Source organism: Lotus japonicus, chromosome 1 (assembly GCF_012489685.1).
Source record: "Lotus japonicus ecotype B-129 chromosome 1, LjGifu_v1.2".
NCBI lineage: Eukaryota > Viridiplantae > Streptophyta > Magnoliopsida > Fabales > Fabaceae > Lotus > Lotus japonicus.
The window spans coordinates 21,222,213-21,242,015 of NC_080041.1; the positions used below are offsets into that span (position 1 = coordinate 21,222,213).

General features: G+C 44.9%; 1 protein-coding gene across 1 annotated transcript; it reads left to right on the forward strand.

Moving 5' to 3' along the window:
- The first annotated feature begins 15,680 nt into the window (after positions 1 to 15,680).
- On the forward strand, positions 15,681 to 19,753 carry LOC130729776 (uncharacterized). The gene is made up of 3 exons (XM_057581616.1): positions 15,681 to 17,115; positions 17,212 to 18,763; positions 18,865 to 19,753. Exons 1-3 carry the CDS (start codon positions 15,681 to 15,683, stop codon positions 19,751 to 19,753), a joined length of 3,876 nt encoding a protein of 1,291 aa, XP_057437599.1.
- The last annotated feature ends 50 nt before the right edge of the window (positions 19,754 to 19,803 follow it).

Sequence of the window (19,803 nt, forward strand, 5' to 3'; positions counted from 1 at the left end):
GTTTTGCACTTAAAGGGAAACGCATGAAAGTCCAACTTGTCCTCTTCTTCTTCCTTTCACTATCCAGTGCTTGAATTGAAACACTTCTCAATTCTCATCATCACCCTATCTTCTATTTTCAACTTGTATATATAAAATCTACTACATGTCCGCATTATTACTCCATATTTATAGACGTGTGCGAAAGATTTGTCTTTATAATGGGTAGTATGGTATCTACATTTTATTTCACGGTTGCTTTATCATATTTTTGGTTCGCTACTTATATTGTACGGATATGCAAAAATATACTAGATATGACAATATTTACCACAAAAAGAAACTATATATGACAATGGTTAAGAGAATTGTAAAGTATCTATTTCTATGGCATTTTTTTTTTATCAAGGATGATTAAATTAAAATACGATTGTAACTTGTTCCAGTGGTCCAAAAGATTCATAGTTAAGAGGATTCTATGTTGGCTAGCTGAGATGGTGCTGCAATGAAAATCCATGACAAGAAGGTACTTGTAAAGACACTCTGACTCTCAAATCAGTAATGGATCAAATCTTTAAGTTTAGAAAATCCATATCAAAGCATAATTAGAGTAATATTAGCTTATAGTGTGACCAAACCTGTTTATATAGTGGTAAGAATGTTAATTGATGACCCGAGATCATATAATCTTTTTACTATGTTTTTATTTTTATTTTTAGTCTTTATTTTAATTTTTTTGAGTATCATTTAGTGTTTTTAGGCTTAGTTGTGTTATTTTATATTTTTAACATCGTTATTTGCAATTTAGTCATTTTTAGTGTCTTTATTGCATTTTTAGCCTTAAAACTTATCTTTTTAGCTTTTAGTCTTTGGTCTGGCATGTTAGAGAATTTGAGGGCATTATTGGATATGATCTTTGACCTGAACATGGTCTGAATTCTTTTAAGCTTTATGTGCATAATTGGGTGTTTGTTGTTAAATGTGATTTTTGATGAGTGTATTAAGTGTGCAGCCCTAATTAATGCTCATGATGGAGTGTTTGGGAATCTTTCTTTGGTGGTAAAGAGCAAGAGGTGATTTCTTTGATAGAAAATGTTAATTGTTAGTAAATTAGTACAAATTATCCTTCCTCAGGGTTCGAACCTGACCCTTCATCTGCAATTACCCTTAACTCAATCATGTGAGCTACCCACCCCACCCCAAGAGCAAGAGGTGATGAATTTTATGGTTGAAGAAAGGTTTCAGATTCACATTGAAGTGAATGAAGGCTCATGAAGGCTCTTAAGTGCATTAAAGACTAGAACTTGAGCTGATGGAAGAAGAGGAGTTGCATATTGCATGGGATGATTCTCATAGAAAAAATATTTTCTTAACGATCCGACAAGTCAAATTGAAGATCTATGTATTGTGAATTACATATCAAAATTTCAGCTCGATCTAACGGTTAAGGAATCCACGCAAACTATTTTACGAAAAGTGGTCGAAGCTTCCAGTACATGTGCGTATAGCTAGTCAATAGCGTGGCCATTTTGCAGCATGTGCGTGTCACCGGTGCACGCACATGCGTGACCAGTGACGGATCCAGGAAATTTAAGTTGTGGGGGAAACTTATACATATAAAATTGTAAATATATAGCACTGAAAATATAATATTACTATCAGAAGTTAGTAAATATATTTATGTTCTTTATGAGTTTTCTTTTTTTAAAATATTGCATATTTTTTTGATTTTCATCACTATCAAACATTTTTCTTTGTAGCCTCCATCAGGGGTTGGCTTGAACATGATTATTTTTCCTGGGAATCTTCTCAATTGTGAAAGAAGTTTGCCATGTCAAGTTTTATCATTGAACTATTGACTTTTAATTGAATTTCTTTAATTATCAAACAAAAAATTCAACAGTTAGATGGTGAAACTTGACATAGTTAAATAATTTTCAATTGAGAGGAGTTGTTTCCTCCTATAGTACCTACTCCTTCCATTGGATATAGTTAGTTTTTAGTATCGAGTCTTCAGTATTGCAGAAATACTACAAATTTGCTCCTTTAGTGGAAATACTTGTGCTAGACAAAAATAACTTTTCTCTCTCTAATCACACTCTATTATTCATCTTCTATATAATTTCACATCCAGTTCTTAATAATATTCTCAAAAAGAGAAATAAATGTGATTTATCACTTAAAAGAAAAAAATGACTCCTTAATTAAATTCTTGAGTTAGAGAAATTTGTATTTATTTACATAGGTGAGGCATTTATGCCAAGAAATATCAGACTTATGAAAAATGCTAACAATACTTATTTTTAAACACTATTTTATTTATTAATTGAATTCATACAAAATCTATTAAAAATATGAGTTATATTTACAATTTTACTAAACATATATGAATCTCAAGAAATAAACAAGAGTATTGAAGAAAGAGGTGTTAACGTATTTGTAATTAGCACTCCTCAATAATAAAATAAAATTATCCATTATCCAATAGACCAATTTGCAGTGCCTGAAATTACTTAATATTGATGCTAGACAACATGTAGAATTAAATACGTGAGGGCATAAATTAGTCTTATGAAAATCTTATACTCTTGTGAAACTTTTTTTTTTTAACTTTACTCTTGTGAAACTAGTTTTTGGGAAAAAGATGGTGGGGGCATATGACCCCATGGTGCTGGACGTGGGTCCGTGCCTGTGCGTGGCTCATTAGTTTTCTGCTATAAATGTCACACTTTGTAATCGTAGTTGATATCATACCTTAGGAGGAACTTAGAACCATTTCTGCACCTAATAAGGAGGTTCTCTAGAGCCGAAATGATTGCTTGGTGGAGAAGAAAGTTGAGCCCTTTGAGGTGGGTGCTTGAGCACCATGGAGGAAGGTGACAGCTCCTCCGGAAGACCATGTCTCAAATATACCTTGAGCTTCATCTTTCCTTTCTTTCCTTCTATGTAGGTTGTTTCTGTTTCTGTGACGTAACTCTTATTCAACATACTTTTATACAATTAAAATGATAGATTTTCTTCGTTTGGAGTTCCTTTCCATGCTTAATGTTTCTTTTGGTCAAAATGTGTTACAAGCTTTGATTCATAAACATATTGGAAGGTTGATATGGATTGTTGTATGCTTAGTTCATATAAAAGGAAGATCCTCATATGTCTTAGGTTTTTTTAATTCTCTTTATGCTTCATGTATCAATAGCCTCTTTGATGATTTCCATGGCTAACACGACAATTGGAAAGTTGGTGCGAGTTTAGTAAATGAGAGGACACGCTCTTTGCATTAGTCATCTGAGGAAAAGTTTGTCTTTAGGTAGGGTTGAGATTTTCTAGGTGACAATAGAAATATTAACCCTTAGGTAAGAATATCATGAGCTGGAAATGAGATCTGAACCGAGTGACAGTTGAGTCACTCACCGATAAGATAGGATTACCTAGTTATGAACTAAAGGGATCTTATGAGTGATAGTGTTAGGTTTCATCCACCTAAACATGAACTTCTTGGGATAGGAACAAAGTTTTGGGTATGTCTCAACGAGAAAGTTTAGACGATAATTCTCCTTTTGTGATTGCTAGGACGTAAGGAATTAAGACAAGGTTTTCAACAGGTATGGACTGGGCGAGACCCCGGGGGCCCTCGCCCAGGGGCGCTTATCTCAGGGCGGTGAGTGAACCAGGAAGTTTGGGCCTCCCCCGAGGGGCCGAACTAGCCCATTAAGGATGATTAGGAGCGCTAGGCCCGACCCCAAGCCTATAAATAGGGGGTGGTTACCACATTGTAAGGGACTCTTAGCTTATTTGAAAAATAAAAACTTGAAATTCAGTTACATTCTCTCTCTAAGCGGTTACACGCACTCTCTCTCACTAAATTCTCACATTGCAATCCCTTCACTCTAGGTACCATACATCATCTCTATGTTCTTGGATAGAACATTTGACGCCGTCTGTGGGGATTGGTAGATTTCGATTCCCGGACTACGTGGATTGTGTTTTTGGTTGAGAGAAGTTTGAAATCTTGTGCAATTTTCTCTATTTTTCGAGTTTCGGTTTGAAATTCTGGTTTGCGATCGAAATCCGATGGAAACTCATCATTGTCGACGCGACGGAGAGCTGGAACAGAGGCGCGGTTCACCACCGCGTCGTGTAAGAGGAAGGCCGCGCAGGGAAAAGGTCCGTCGCGAGTAGCCTGAGCAACCGACTCCTCCTCCACCTCCGCCGCCTCCTCCTCCTCCTTCTCTGACGCCTCCGCTACCTTCTCCACCGTCCTCACCTGAGCGGCAGGAATCCCCGGAGTTCTCAGGAGATGGAACACCGCTACCTCAAGCTCCGATCACTAACCGAGATTGGAGACGCCTGATCTGCAATGTTGATGACATACGTCAGCGGAATGATTACTTGCAGGAACAGTTAGAGTATTATCGCTTTGAGCAACAAGACGAAGGATAACGGCAAGCAGAGGCCGTCGCGGAGTTCGAGCCGCTCTCAGCGGCGGTATGGGAAGTTGTCATCCCGGACAACATGAAGAACCTTGTTCTCGAGACGTATAGTGGAAAGACCGATCCGAACGATCATCTGCTTTATTTCAACATGAAGATGGTCATAAGCTCAGCTTCCGACGCGGTGAAGTGCAGGATGTTCCCGTCGACGTTTAAGGGCACAACAATGGCTTGGTTCACGACTCTGCCTCGGGGATCCATCACAAATTTTCGCGAATTCTCGTCGAAGTTCCTTGTTCAATTCTCTGCGAGCAAGATCAAGCAGGTAACGATCGACGATCTGTACAACATTCGCCAATCAGAGGGTGAAAGTTTGAAACAATAAGTGAGGCGGTTCAGTGTAGCGTCTGCTAAGATTGAAGAGGCAGAACCGCATGCCTGTACGCGAGCTTTCAAGAACGGACTGCAGCCGAGGAAGTTGAACAGTAAGCTGAGTTGTAAGCCTGCTTGATCAATGGCAGAAATACGAGCTCGAGCGAACACCTACATCTTGGATGAGGAGGATGACACTTTCAAATGGAAGCGCGCAAAAATGGAGAGGGATGGTGATCAGAGGGATGTCTCGCCGACGCGCAAACAAAGTCGGGGAAAAGGGAAAAGCAGTAAGCGGAAGGACAAGAAGGCAAAGTCAGTGGAAAAGTTTGCAAAGGAGCAACTCTACCCAAAAAAGGAAAGTTTCGAGCGTCGACACCCGTGGCATCAAGCCGATTCCCGCCGGCGAGAGGAATCGGGAAAAAGTCTGAGCGCAATCTGACGGAATTGCTCCGAGAAGTCAAGGCCACGCACGCAGCCGAAGAGGGCGTGAGGGAAGCTAACCCGCCCCGGGCGGCAGTGGATAAAACCAAGTGGTGCGAATACCATCGCTCGGCGGGTCTTGATATCGGAGATTGCTTCACGCTAAAAAACGAGATTGAAAGATTAATCAGGGCGGGACGCTCACAGTTGAATGATCGAGGTGATCGCTGGCGAGGCGATCGACAACAGGGAGATCGATATAAGGGGAGTGTCATTTGGATGATCGCAGGCGGGACGGTCGTAGTCAAACGCCAACAGCCGACAAGAAGGAGACGTTGGCAACAAGAAACAAGGGAGCTGAAGAAACCTTCAACAAAGATCTCGATCCACCGGTTGGGACGATAAATACAATCGCAGGGAGTTTCGGTGGAGGCGGCGACACACGTTCGGCGAGACGGCGGCATGTTAGGGCGGTAACATCAGTGCAAAAGTATGCGACCCCATTCAGTTTTCATCACCCAGACATAGTAATATCATCAGCGGACTTCGAGGGGATCAAGACACACAAAGACGATCCTGTGGTGGTGATGGTAAGGATCAATAACTTTAATGTGCGAAGAGTACTTTTGGACCAGGGAAGTTCTGCGGATATCATTTACGGTGTTGCGTTCGAGCAGTTGGGATTAACAGATACAGACCTGATGTCGTATACTGGGACTCTGGTAGGCTTCTCGGGAGAACAAGTCTGGTTGCGTGGCTACTTGGATTTATACACGATTTTTGGAATAGACGAGAACGCCAAGCTTTTGCGTGTAAGGTATTTGGTGTTGTAGGTTGTGGCATCGTACAATGTCATCATCGGGCGGAACACGCTAAATCGTCTCTGCGCAGTAATTTCAACGGCTCACCTAGCGGTGAAGTACCCACTAACCTGTGGTAAGGTGGGGAAAATCGCGGTCGATCAGCGGAGGGCGAGAGAATGCTATAATAATTACCTTAGTCTGTATGGGAAAAAGGGAGCCAGTGATGGACACAGGTGTCACGATATCGAGATCTTGGAAGGTGGTCAAGGCCAGCAGGGTTTTCAGGACCGAGGGCGAAGCGGCGCAGGGAGATTGGAGCAGATGGTTGCTCGAAAATGTAAGAGACTGAGGAACAGCCAAGGTCAAGGAAGGTTGGATGGTAGGACGGGAAGATATGGGCAGTTCACTGACGCCTAGGCGGAGGAACGCTGGGCGAACATAATCGAGGACTTGGAAATGTACAAATTTAGCAGGGGAGTGCTAGCGATTGAGCCCAGGCTCACGGTTAGTCAAGAGAAGCGCCTAGAGAAACTGGTGGAGGACAATTTTGACCTCTTTAATTGGAGTCAGAAAGATGCGGCGCTCTGGGGATTGCCCAGGTTTTGGAAGCTGACTCTTTTAAGCACGAGCCAAGAGAAGAACAGAGAAAAGGGAGTGGTGACGCAAGATGTGGTTCGAATGAATCTAAAACAAGGTGGCGTTGAGCGAAGTGGATGGAGAACACTTGAGCAACCCCGGGGCAAACCGGAGAAGGTGGGAAAACGGGGCCGAGCGCACCGCCGCAAGAGCAAGGAAAAAGGAAAGGCGGGGTATTAGAGGCCAATAGGATCGGCGATTTTTAAATCTTCAGGGCCAGCTAAGCGCAACAAGCAAAGGGGCGAGTTAGATGAAGATCCTCTTTACCGCGGGGCGGTTTGGCGAGGTAACTGGCCTCGCAAGGACCAAGAGGGGGAAGCGAGCACATCAGGTTTGAAGGATGAGGTGTTTGGCGTGGTGCTCTGATCAAGGGCCAATGGCGGGAGCAAGGGCGCAGCAAAGCAGGGATTAGGACAAAAATAAAGATGCACTCTTTTTCTCCACCACGGGAGTTTTTTAATGAGGCATTCCTCAAAATATAAAAACTTTTTTACAAATCAAATACACAAGGATATTCTCAGCAATACTCCTAACTCACAAACTGAATTATCACGGTCGCCCAGTGGGGAAAATTCCCTGAAGGCGGCGATCCCAACACGACCTTGATGTCTAAGGATCGCTCCGGAAAGTCCGGTGCGAACCGTTGATCACTCGTTGGCGACGTGTGCGGGTAAGCTTCTTATCCCAAAGGCCTCCCCAAAATATGTGCGAGCGACTAGGCTAAGTCTCGGGCAACCCACGTGGCCATTGGGACCCCAGCCACTGTAAGTCCTCGACAGGACAAAACTGGCAAGGTCATACCTGATCTTACGGGAAATATGGTATGAACAAAGTCTCAGTTCAAAGCTGAGTGAAGTCCTAGTTTTCTTTGGCACACATTTAAAATCGCTACACGAAACTCAAACTTAAATCGTTAAACAGGCGCCAAAGAATGAAACGCGGTAGGGCGATGTATAGAAGAAGGCAGAATAAAACTGCAAAAAACTTTCATTAATAGCTAGCCCGCAGGGCAATATTATTTAAAAAAGTGGTAAGAGGAAAATAATTACAAAGTAGTCAGACTGCATTAATATTTTCATCTCTCCTTGCGTTTTTAGCAGCCAAAAAGTACTCCGCATTGAAGCCGAGAGGATCATCAGGGCCGACCAAACCCTCAGGGGTAACCCTCTTGAAGGCCCCCATCCCGCTGAGATCCAGCCCTTCATAAAGGTACTAGACCTGGGCTTTAGCAAGGAAGAAACCGCGACCACGCTCTTCCATGGCCTCAGCAGCAGCTTCAATCTCCAACCTTGTTCTAAGGGCCTTGGCCTTAGAAGACGCCCGGGTTTCCACCTCCGCGATAGCTCTGTATTTTGCTTCTAGCTGGGTTCTCATAGTGGCGAGGGCCTCGTTCGATGCCGCCAAGTCACTACGCAAGGACGCAAGTTCCTCATCTTTGGCATCACTAGCTGCCTTGCTCGCAGCAATCGCCTCGGCTCTCGCCTCTAATTCCTTCCGCATATCGTCCAGCTCATCCTCTAGTTCATCCACCTTCCCTTCTTAAGCGAGTAAATCATCCTCGCGACCGCTCATCTCGATACCTAGGTTGTTCAGTTTGATTACCTGGGCCGCCACCTGGGTTAGCAACCTGTCGCGCTCGTCGTACGCCTCGAGCGTGGCAAGACGATAACTCTTCGCTTTCTGACGGAGCTTCTCACCTTCAGCAGCAGAGGCTGAATCTTTGGATAACATGGCAAAAAGGCATCCCGCGCGGAGGAGGCTCGAAATGGCTTCTTGCGCCATGCCATCGAGATCGGGATTTCTAGCTTCCTTCAAACTACTGAAGAAAGGATCGGACAACATGAAGTTGACAGGAGTGGGTTGTTGATTCAAAGGGGAGCTTTCTTTTTCCTCGGTGGTCGGGCGGCTAAGAGCAGGGGAAAAGTGGTGAGGAGATGGCAATACGACAGGAGCTTGATCCTCATCATCACGACTCATTTCATGAACGGGCGGAGCCCGGGGTGAGCCCATTTCGGCTTGTTGAGTCGGATGGTCTTGTTGAAGGGTGACGATAGCCGAATCCTCGGGCGCACCCTGGCTGTCAAAAGTTTCCTTAGGAGAGAGCGGGGTCCCTGCCCCGCCTTTAGGGTTTGCCTCGCCCTCGCCAACCGGTCTCCGGCGAGGAATGGCTGTCTCACCGGTTTTGTTTCTCTTGATCTTCTTCTTCTTCTCCTTCTTTAACAAAGGAGTCGCGGCTCCGCCCCCTCCGTCCTCTCCGGTCTCAGCTTCTTTGGATTTAGGAAATTTCTTTGTTGGGGGGGGGGGGGGGGGGGAAGAACAGCATCATTGATGACACCCAACGCTGCCCCACCAAACTCAGGAAGGACGGCGGCGCCTGGTGTTGGCTCGTCGGATTCAGGAGCGGCGACGCTTGGTATTGCCTCGCCGGCCTCAGGAAGAGCAATACTGCTTGTGGCTCCTGGCGCTGGCTCGACGGACGTTTTGACCCGCTTCCTGAGAAGAGGAACGGTGGCCTCGGCGCCAGCACCCCAAGTAGCACGCCTTCTCTTACCCCCACTAGTATTGAAAGTGAGGGGAAATTTGATCACCTTGGCAGTGAGAGCACGCTCCAATTCAGCCTTGGTACACTTCATTTCCCCTGAGAGAAGCAGGGAAAACATATGATTAATGATAAACCCCACAGGGAATATAATGTTGCAGCAAAGGAGGAAAGTCTAACCTAGGAATGAATCGAGGGTGCTCTTGCGGGAGGCTTCAAGCAGTTGTGACGATTCGAGAACAGGAATGCCGACAAGAAAGCTGAGGATGACTTTATCCTCGTCACTCAGCGACGCATCCGAGGATTGCGAAACGACACAGGGAGTTTTGGTCCAGTAGAAGGGGAACTGGGCAGTCCCGTCCCGAAGGGTGAAGGCCTCAGGGTATGTGGGATGCACGACTATGCGGAAGTACCGGCACCCGGGCCCCATCTTGACGTTGCTCTTGTAAGGGTGAAGGCGTTGTCGGCCCGTGCGGGATTTCAGGGAAACCCACCCTTGGGTTTTCAAGGACTTCGGCTCCACGGCGTAGAAGTAGAAGAAGTGTGTAACCTTTGGCTCAAGACCGACAGCGCTACACAGGATCTCAAAACACCGGGCGAAGGCCTAGGCGTTTTGGTGAAGTTGGCACGGAGCCAGATTGATCTCCCTCATAATTTGTCGAAGAAAATGAGAAAAAGGTAGCTTGATTCCCAGATCGAGGAACAAGTATTCGTAGACATAAAAGAAATGAGGTTTCTTCACCCCGTGATCGATCGTACGGTGCTTCCAGGGCCGGCGATCGCATGGGCATTTCCCGGTGACCAGAACGTCCTCGAGAAGTTTCTCGTAGCAGAGCCCGCCGGCTTGGAGGGCCGTTTCAATGGTGGAGTCGTCAGAGGCTTGTTCGAAAGGCTGGCAAACGAACTCCTGGGTGGGGATCTGGTCCGTGGGCTCAAGAAGGGTGGCAAATACCTGGAGCCAAAAGGCTTCGATGTCCCCATCGCCAAGAGGAAGCCCTCTAGGAGAGGGAAGGACAACCGGGGACGGAGATGCATGGGCAGTACTTTGAGAGCGGGAGGATTTCTTAGAGTGGCGTTGGGAAGTCATTTTCGCTAAAATCAAAGTAAGAGCGAGGATGGGAAGGGGTGCTAGGTTGTTAGCTCTTTCGTAGGATATGAGGATTCCAAAAGTGGCGAATGATGGAGTAAGAGGGAATTTAAAGGTTAATAGGAGTAACGGTTGGGATCGTGGCCACGTGTGGAGGATTGTGGGAGATCGTGTCCCAAATGACAAGATGAAATGATTACTTTTGAAAAGTAGCGTGAATCTTGGGGGATGGGAACCGACACAATAAATGAAAAGCTGCAATGGCTGGCGCTGATTGGCGCAGATTCAAATTGACAGGCTTTAATGTAATTTGAGAGGACGTTTTGAGGGCAGCGGTTGGGATTCTGTAGATTCACTGGCCTTTGCATTCTTTCAATATGTTACATGTAGCCTACACACGTCAGGCAACCATGATTCTCGGCGATCACGAGCCCTATCGCCCAGCTCTACCTGTGGACTCGTGGACTCGGGAAAGCTCGTGAAGAGAGTCTTAGCTTTAGCTTTACTTACTATGTCGTGTTGGCAATCGTTCTAGATCACTAGGCTTTAGCATTAGCTAGTTTGACTGTTAAGACACTCTCAGTTCTCATACTTCGAACTCGGTGTCTTGTGGACTGGGTGAGACCCCGGGGGCCCTCGCCCAGGGGCGCTTGCCTCAGGGCGGTGAGTGAACCAAGAAGTTTGGGCCTCCCCCGAGGGGCCCAACTAGCCCATTAAGTATGATTAGGAGCGCTAGGCCCAACCCTAAGCCTATAAATAGGGGGCGGTTACCAATTGTAAGGGACTTTTAGCTCATTTGAGAAATAAAAACTTGAAATTCAGTTACATTCTTTCTCTAAGCGGTTACACGCACTCTCTCTCTCTCACTAAATTCTCACATTGCAATCCCTCCACTCTAGGTACCATACCTCACCTCTATGTTCTTGGATAGAACAAGGTAAGTTCTCTTAGCTAAGGAATTAGTAGGTGAATAGCTTTTATCAGCATCTTGAATGTTAAATCCATCTGGTATAAGGGTTGAGAAAAAGTTGTAGATCAAGTGAAATTACTTCATAGGTATGCTTTCATCTTTGACATCTATCATGTTCTTTTCGTGTTATCTTTATTATCTTTCTCATTTGAATAATTATCATCTTTGAATTGCTCATATAATGCCTAGCTAGTGAGATTAGTACGTAACAACACAATCCTTGTGGAGACGACATAACCTGATACAGTGATACTATACTACAATTAAGTCTTGAAAGAGATTTGATAATAGTTAGTGGAGGAAACCTTATTTTCATCAATATTCCTTTCATCATTTATCTTTTTCCATGCTTATTGCGTAACTAGCACTTGAGATATCAACCTTAATTTGACATAGTTGACCGTCAATTCTATCAACTTAAACTTATGCTAGGCCCATCGATTGAGAGTGGAAGTTCTGTATTTGACTGTAATGCATGATCAACTTGACAATCACTTGATTTTGTAGCCATTTAGGCTGATCAGAACAAATGGTCAGTGGTCATTTAAAAAAAGTTCTTCAAACAAAAAAATTATCACTTATCAATTAACATTACTTTTATAAAAATGTGGTATAACGAGAGAAAACACCTCAAAGCTATCCCAATAGAGAACTAATGATATGTTGGGGAGACCAGTAGAGACTCGCTCCTAGGTAGGAGCGCCAGAGGATCTCCTTGAAGAAGGTTTCCCACCAACTGAGATTTTAGTTAACACATAAGGTTTCCTTCCTTTGATTCACTCGGTGCGACAGAGATATATGTCGTCTCCATCACTCAAACCTAACTCAACAACCACGCGATCTGAAAGTGAATTTCCTGATCCCGCACAAACGACACCAATTGTTCATGTATAGAGAAAAATAATTACAGGTATATAGATCCAAAGCCCTAACAGAGGTAAGACTTTGTAATAACCTTGCCGCCAAGTGTATAAATTAAAGTGACCAAAAGTCCCTCATACAAGATTTGGCCTTCCCTTTTATAGTGGGAGGCCAAAAACCCTAATCATAGTGGACTCTTGGGCAACCTTTCGACCTAAGAGTCCATACAAATTCTAAAATTCTCTCATAAACCGACATTAATTCTCTAAAATTACTAAGTATCCACCTCTATCTCAAGCTGATGTCCCTCGCTCGCCCCTTGGGAGGACGTGTGCCATTTATTCCGCTATGTAAATCTCTCGCCCTTACTCTTTTATGGCATCCCAATAGACTTACTCTCCTCCTGGGCGAGACCCTTTGTTAGTTCAAGGGCTCACCCCGTCCAGAAATATAATCTACTCACCTCCCCAAATTTAATATTTGTATGCCATTATCATAACTTTTTCGTGTCATGCTCAAAGCATTGAGGTTATTTTAATATTACCACAAAAAAATATTTTAATATTTGTAAGTGGGCCGGGCGGGTCATTATAAGTCCACTGACCCGCCCGATAAGGCCAGCAGAAAGGTGATTAGGACATGGACCCCAGCTGGAGGATGTGGGCTCGAGTTGTTTTGTCTTGTTATATTGTACACATGCATTTGTCTTACTCAACATAGGGATTTGGGCCCTGCATGTAAGGCCTAAATCCATGAACATTCTAGATAAGGATCATTCCTACTATAAAAAGGATGTCCTCACCTTGTACTAGGGACCTTTTTGATCATTAATGAGATTATTTTCTCATTTACGTATTACTTACCTCTTTTAGTTCTGCTAGGGTTTTTCAAGGGTACTTTATTACCATTGCCATACCTTAGACAGGAACATTGGCACCGTCTGTGGCTCTGACTCAGCGATTATTCTTCTGCTGACGTGAGAGGCATATTTTTGGTTATGGAGACACGTTCTTGTGGTGGGCGAGCTCCCCGCCGTCGTGGTGGAGGTCGTCTTACTGGAGTCAAGAGTCAGGCTCCTGTAGGACAACCTGACTTGGAAGGAGAAGCTTCTTCAGATGAAGCCTCGGTGGCGGTACGATCTCATGCCACAACGGTTCCAGATGTCCAGGCACGGCCAGGTGCGGCTGCTGGATCGGGACTGGATCTTAAAGCTAAGCTTCCCACCCCGGAAGCGAATGCTTTAGATCAGCAGGCTGACACACCTGTGCGAGCACCAGACAATGTGGTAGGAGCCTCGTCTGCGGAGCTCAAGCAGGTGTTGGACACAATCCAGGCGGTTCAACGTCAGAATGAGCATTTACAGGCTCAGGTGGAGTACCTTAATCAAATGCGTGACTTAAGGCGTGGGCAACGTGTGGACGCTGAGGATGTGGTGGATTTTCAGCCCTTTGCGCCCATAGTCGCCGCAGTTGAGATTCTAGAGCATCTGCAAACTCTGACTTTGGACATGTATGGGGGGGATACTGACCCAATTGATCATTTACGGTATTTTAATACCAAAATGGTCATTGGAGGGGCGACTGATGCTGTGAAGTGCAGATTGTTGCCTTCAACATTTAAGGGCGTGGCCATGACTTGGTTCATTAAACAACCTCCATATTCCATCTCCAACTTCATTGATTTGTCAACCAAGTTTCTAACCCAATTCCCGGCCAGTCAGGCATGCGGGCGAGCGCATTAAAACTTATATGTCTCGATTTAGCAGAGTGTTAGTGCAGCTAGAGGACGTCAGTCCGGATGTGTGTGTGGCGGCCTTAAAAAATGGGCTCAGATGCGGCTCATTGAACAAAGATTTAATTAGGCGGCCTGCCAAGGATATGATGGATTTGCGGGCACGGGTACAAGAGTTTATCTTGGTTGAACAGGATGAGCAAACTAAAAAAGATAGGGACGACTGGCGAGCTCAACCAGATGTCTCATCCGAAAAAGGCCGCGCTCCTAAAGATCAACGACCCGCTCAGACACCGCGCCAGCCAAGGCCAGCGCTGTAAGATCAAGTTTTGATCTAGTAGTACAACTCTATGTTTTGATGATTACAAGTTAACCTTTTGATATGAACAATTGTGGTACTCTAACGTGTTTTTCTGAGTGTGCTATTTACAGGCTCTGACCTCAACTCAATCTCACACAAATCAGAAGCACTGTGTATAAAGGGTAACCCAAGCAACGCTTTCGCATTCACCATGTTCAGTATGAACAGTGGAAAAGCTTCAGAAGTTCTGAAGCTATACAAACTCTGATGAGGACTCAGTCGCTAGAAGCTCTGAAGATCCAGAAGTTCTGATAGCCAAGAAACACTGAAGGTTCAGATGTTCTGATGGTGTAGAAGACTCTGAAGATCCAGAAGCTGAATAGTGGAAACTCTGAAGTCCAGAAGCAAGAAACTCTGAAGGCCATGTTCTTCCCTCTGAGTTCAGAATCAGAAGATACAATGGTCAGAGGATCTGTGCTTTCCCTCTGACTCTGATCAACCGGCTTCACAAGTTCCAATATGAAGTATTCCCCTGATCAGAAGTCTCCTAGGTTAAAAGGTCAAGTCGCTATCCAAGTACAAAAGCAAGTGTACCTTCCTGACGACCTACCTAACGTTCTCAGCCACAGCAGAGGCTGGATTTTCCAGAACTGCCCTCCAACGGTAGCATTTCCCATGCAACGCTCAACCCTAATCCTTGGAGTATATATAGAGGCTGAAGATTGAAAGAAGCGGCAAGAAGAATAGCAAGAAGCAATACACACGCGCAAGACATATTCAAAAATATTCTAAGCTTTCTTTCATCTTGTAATTTATTTAGTTTACACTCAGCTTATTTAGAAGCAAACCCTTGTAAACACCAACCTCAAACAGTTGTTTGATTTTCCTTAAGGGACCGGGTAGGTCAGTATCCTTAAGAAGACTAAGAGAGTGAATCTTAGTGGTAGTTCCTTTAGGAGATCAAGGTTGATCGGATCCTAGAGAAGACTAAGAGAGTGAATCTTAGTGTGAGCTAAGTCAGTGTAATTGTTAGTCACTTGTAGGTTTCAAGTGCAGTTGTAACTCTTACCTGATTAGTGGATTGCCTTCATTCTAAGAAGGAAGAAATCACCTTAACGGGTGGACTGGAGTAGCTTGAGTGATTTATCAAGTGAACCAGGATAAAATCCTTGTGTGCTTTTCTATCTCTTATCTTTAGCATTTAAGTTCTCGAAAGATTTGTCAAAATCTTTAAGGTGGTAGTTTTGTACTGAAAACGTTATTCAAACCCCCCCTTTCTACCGTTTTTCATACCTTCAAGCGCCCTATCCAGCAGGGCGACAGGGGCCACAAAGTAACACTTGGCATCGGAACAGTCAACCCGCTTCGGCGAGTCCGGCGGCCCAAGGGGGACATGCTCCTGCCCAGGGTCATCAAACCAAATTAAACGCTCCTCTCAGCATAATACTGCGGGCCGTAGGGCAAACTAATGTGGTTCAGTACCCAAGGCCACCCATGCGTCCTCCTGCGAACGTGGACACAACAAAGTGGTGTGAATTCCATAAATCCATGGGACACAATACAGATAATTGCTGGACTTTGCGCAAGGAGATTGAACGACTGATCAAGGCGGGGCATTTGTCCAATTTTGTCTCAGGAGACCATACACAGCTTGATGCAGTCAAGAACAAGGGCGGTGAATCGGCAAAGGGAAAGGAGGTCGTTGAGGAGTTAGGGGTACCCGCCGGGTCTTGCTTGTCAATTGCAGGGGGATTTGGCGGTGGGCGTATATCCAGCAAGGGAAGGAAAAGATATGTGGAGGCAATGAACTCGGTTCACCACGCTTACGAGGGGGAATGTTGGCTGAACCATACTCCATTTACTTTTTCGCCAAAGGATTTTGACCATGTGATTCCACATGATAACGATCCAATAGTGGTGACTCTGCGTGTAAATAACTATGTTACCAAGAAAGTTTTTCTCGACCAAGGCAGTTCTGCTGACATCATATATGGTGATGCATTTGAAAGATTGGGCTTAAAGGAGTCGGACTTAAAGCCATATACGGGGTGTCTAGTTGGATTCACAGGCGATCGGGCCAAGCTCCGAGGTTACGTGGAGTTGGACACTGCTTTTGGTGAGGGTGAATACGTGAAGAAATTTCAAGTAAAGTATTTGGTTCTTCCGTGTAAGGCGATGTATAATGTGCTTCTAGGGCGTGATACTTTGAACAAAATATGTGCAATAATTTCAACCGCCCATTTAACAGTAAAGTATCCAGCTTGCAATGGAAAGGTGGGAATTCTAAGGGTGGATCAAGAGGCCGCCCGAGCATGTTATGCACAAAGTCTTGAACTTTATGGCAAGAGGGCAGCCGAGGAAGTACATCGCGTCACGGAAATTTTTCCACACGAGAATTTCAATTTGGATCCGCGTGATGACTCAGAGGAGTTGAGACCTCAGCCGGCGGAAGAAACGAAATCGGTTTACTTGTCTGGGCGTGCTTTGAAAATTGGAAGCACCTTGTCAAAGGAACAAGAGGACCGATTGGTTGAGCTACTCAAAAATAATTTGGATTTATTCGCATGGACAATTAAGGATGTTCCAGGCATTGATCCCAATGTTATATCCCATCATTTATCAATCCAACCAGGAGCAAAACCTGTTGTACAAGCTCGTAGGCGAATGGGCGAGGAAAAGGACAAGACAGTACAAATAGAAACTCAAAAGTTACTTGAAGGAAAGTTCATTAGAGAAGTTCAGTATCCAACATTGTTGGCAAATGTTGTTATGGTGCGAAAGGCTAATGGGAAATGGAGAATGTGTACAGACTATGCAAGTTTGAACAATGTCTGCCCAAAGGATTCTTATCCGCTCCCAAATGTGGACAAGTTGGTAGACGGGGCGTCCGGGAATGAACTGCTCAGTTTAATGGATGCATACTCCGGATACAACCAAATAATGATGTACCGCCCTGATGAGGAAAAAACGGCGTTCATGACGAGTCAGGCGAACTATTGCTACAAAACGATGCCCTTTGGTTTGAAGAATGCGGGGGCGACCTATCAGCGGTTGATGGACAAGGTTTTTGTAAATCAAGTGGGAAGAAACATGGAAGTATATGTGGATGACATGATTGTCAAAACTGCCAAAGGGGGCGCCCATCATGAAGACCTAGCTGAGGCATTTGCGCAGATCCGGAAGTACAATATGAGGTTGAATCCTGAAAAATGCTCCTTTGGAATTTTAGGTGGCAAGTTTTTAGGATTCATGATCACTTCAAGGGGGATTGAGGTTAATCCCGACAAATGCAAAGCTATAGTAAACATGAAAAGCCCATCCAATATTCGTGAAGTCCAGAGGTTAACAGGACGGTTGGCGGCCTTATCTCGCTTTTTGCCAAAAGCAGGTGATAGGGCGGCGCCATTCTTTGCGTGTTTGAAAAAGAATACAACTTTTCAGTGGACAGGGGCGTGCGAGGAGGCCTTCCGGCAGCTTAAGGAGTTATTAGCTTCACCCCCTATGTTAGCTAAGCCAACACCTGGGATTCCTTTAATTCTCTACTTGGCAGTCACCGAGGCGGCGGTTAGCACTGTCTTGCTTCAAGAAGAAAACAAGCAGTATAAAATCATATACTTTGTTAGTCACACGCTGCAAGGGGCGGAAGCGCGTTACAAAAAAATAGAAAAGGCGGCTCTAGCAATACTAAAGACGGCCAGGCGACTTCGGCCATACTTTCAGAGTTTCCAGATAAAGGTCAAGACAGACATTCCCTTGAGGCAAGTTTTACAAAAGCCTGATTTGTCAGGGCGACTAGTGAGTTGGTCGGTTGAGCTGTCGGAATATGACATTAGCTATGAACCAAGAGGACAAGTCACGATCCAGAGTTTGATTGACTTTGTAGCAGAGTTAACACCCACAGAGGGTGATAAAGAAAATGCAGAATGGGTACTTTCGGTGGATGGCTCGTCCAATGAATCAGGAAGTGGTGCAGGCGTGTCGATCGAAAGTCCGGACAAAATGCTGATTGAACAGTCACTTAAGTTTGGATTCAGGGCGAGCAACAATCAGTCCGAATATGAAGCATTAATAGCCGGTTTAAGACTCGCCATTGAATTGGGAGTGCAAAAACTGTATATAAAGGGCGACTCTCAATTGGTAGTAAAGCAAGTGCGTGGTGAATACCAAGTGAAGGATCCGCAATTGTCCAAATACCTTGAAATTGTTCAAAGGCTTATGCAGGCGATTGGACATGTAAGGATCGAGCACATACCAAGAAGTCAAAACGAGCGTGCTGATGCATTGGCTAAACTAGCCAGCACTGGGCGACTCGGAAACTACCAAACTGTAATACAAGAGGTTTTGCCTCATCCAAGTACAGACATGGTAGAGTTCAAAGTGGCGAAGGCTATAGGGAATGGAGAACCATCTTGGATGGATCCAATCATTGAATTTTTAAGTCAGCAACCGCAGGATGAAAGCAAAAACTCAAAGGAAAGAAGGCGGGAGGCTAGTTTTTATACTTTGGTGGGTGGACAGCTGTATAGGCGGGGGATTATGTCTCCAATGCTTAAATGTGTGGATACCGCCAAATCTCAAGAAATAATGGCGGAGGTTCATGAAGGAGTATGCTCAAGCCACATTGGGGGGCGGTAGTCCTTAGGGCGGGATTCTATTGGCCAACCGTCAAGAAAGATTGCATGGAGTATGTGAAAAAATGTTCAAAGTGTCAAGTTTTTGCCGATATACACAGGGCACCACCAGAGCAACTCACAACAATGACCGCCCCATGGCACTTCGCCATGTGGGGAACGGACATTTTGGGACCCTTTCCAAAAGCAAAGGCTCAATTGAAGTTTATTGTGGTGGCAGTGGACTATTTCACCAAGTGGATAGAAGCCGAGGCACTCGCCACAATTACTGCGGCCAAGGTGCGGAATTTCTTGTGGAGGCGTGTTGTGTGCCGTTTTGGAGTCCCAATGGCACTGGTTATGGTTAATGGCACTCAATTTACCAGCACACTAATGAGGAACTTCTGTGCTGATCTTGGGATTGACATGCGATTCACTTCAGTTGAACACCGTCAAACGAACGGTCAGGCTGAGGCGGCAAACAAGGTTATATTAAATGGGTTGAAAAAGAAGCTTGATGAGGCGAAAGGCTGGTGGACGGAGGAGTTGCCCGGTGTTTTATGGGTGTACAATACCACGGTCCAAACCAGCACTGGAGAAACGCCGTATAGACTAACCTATGGTTCAGACGCCATGTTACCCGTTGAGGTAGAAAACCAAAGCTGGAGGGTTACAAACAGGAATGAGGAAGAAAACAATGATAACTTAATTGCAAACTTGATTATGCTCCCAGAATTGCAAAGAGAGGCGCACTTGCGTAATGAAGCTGGAAAGATTAGGGTCGCCCGAAAGTACGCAACTAAGGTCGTCCCTCGAAAAATGAAGGCGGGAGACCTAGTGTTGCGCGAAAGGACGCTAACTTCAGGAATGAACAAATTGACACCCAATTGGGAAGGCCCTTTTAGGGTTAAAGCTGAAGTAGGCGCGGGGGCGTACAAGTTAGAACAATTGGATGGCGTGGCAGTGCGTCGCACGTGGAACGCCTCTAGTTTGAAGCAATACTATAGTTAAGAAAAAGAAGGTCGCACTCTTTTTTCTGATATGTAAATAAGTGACACAAG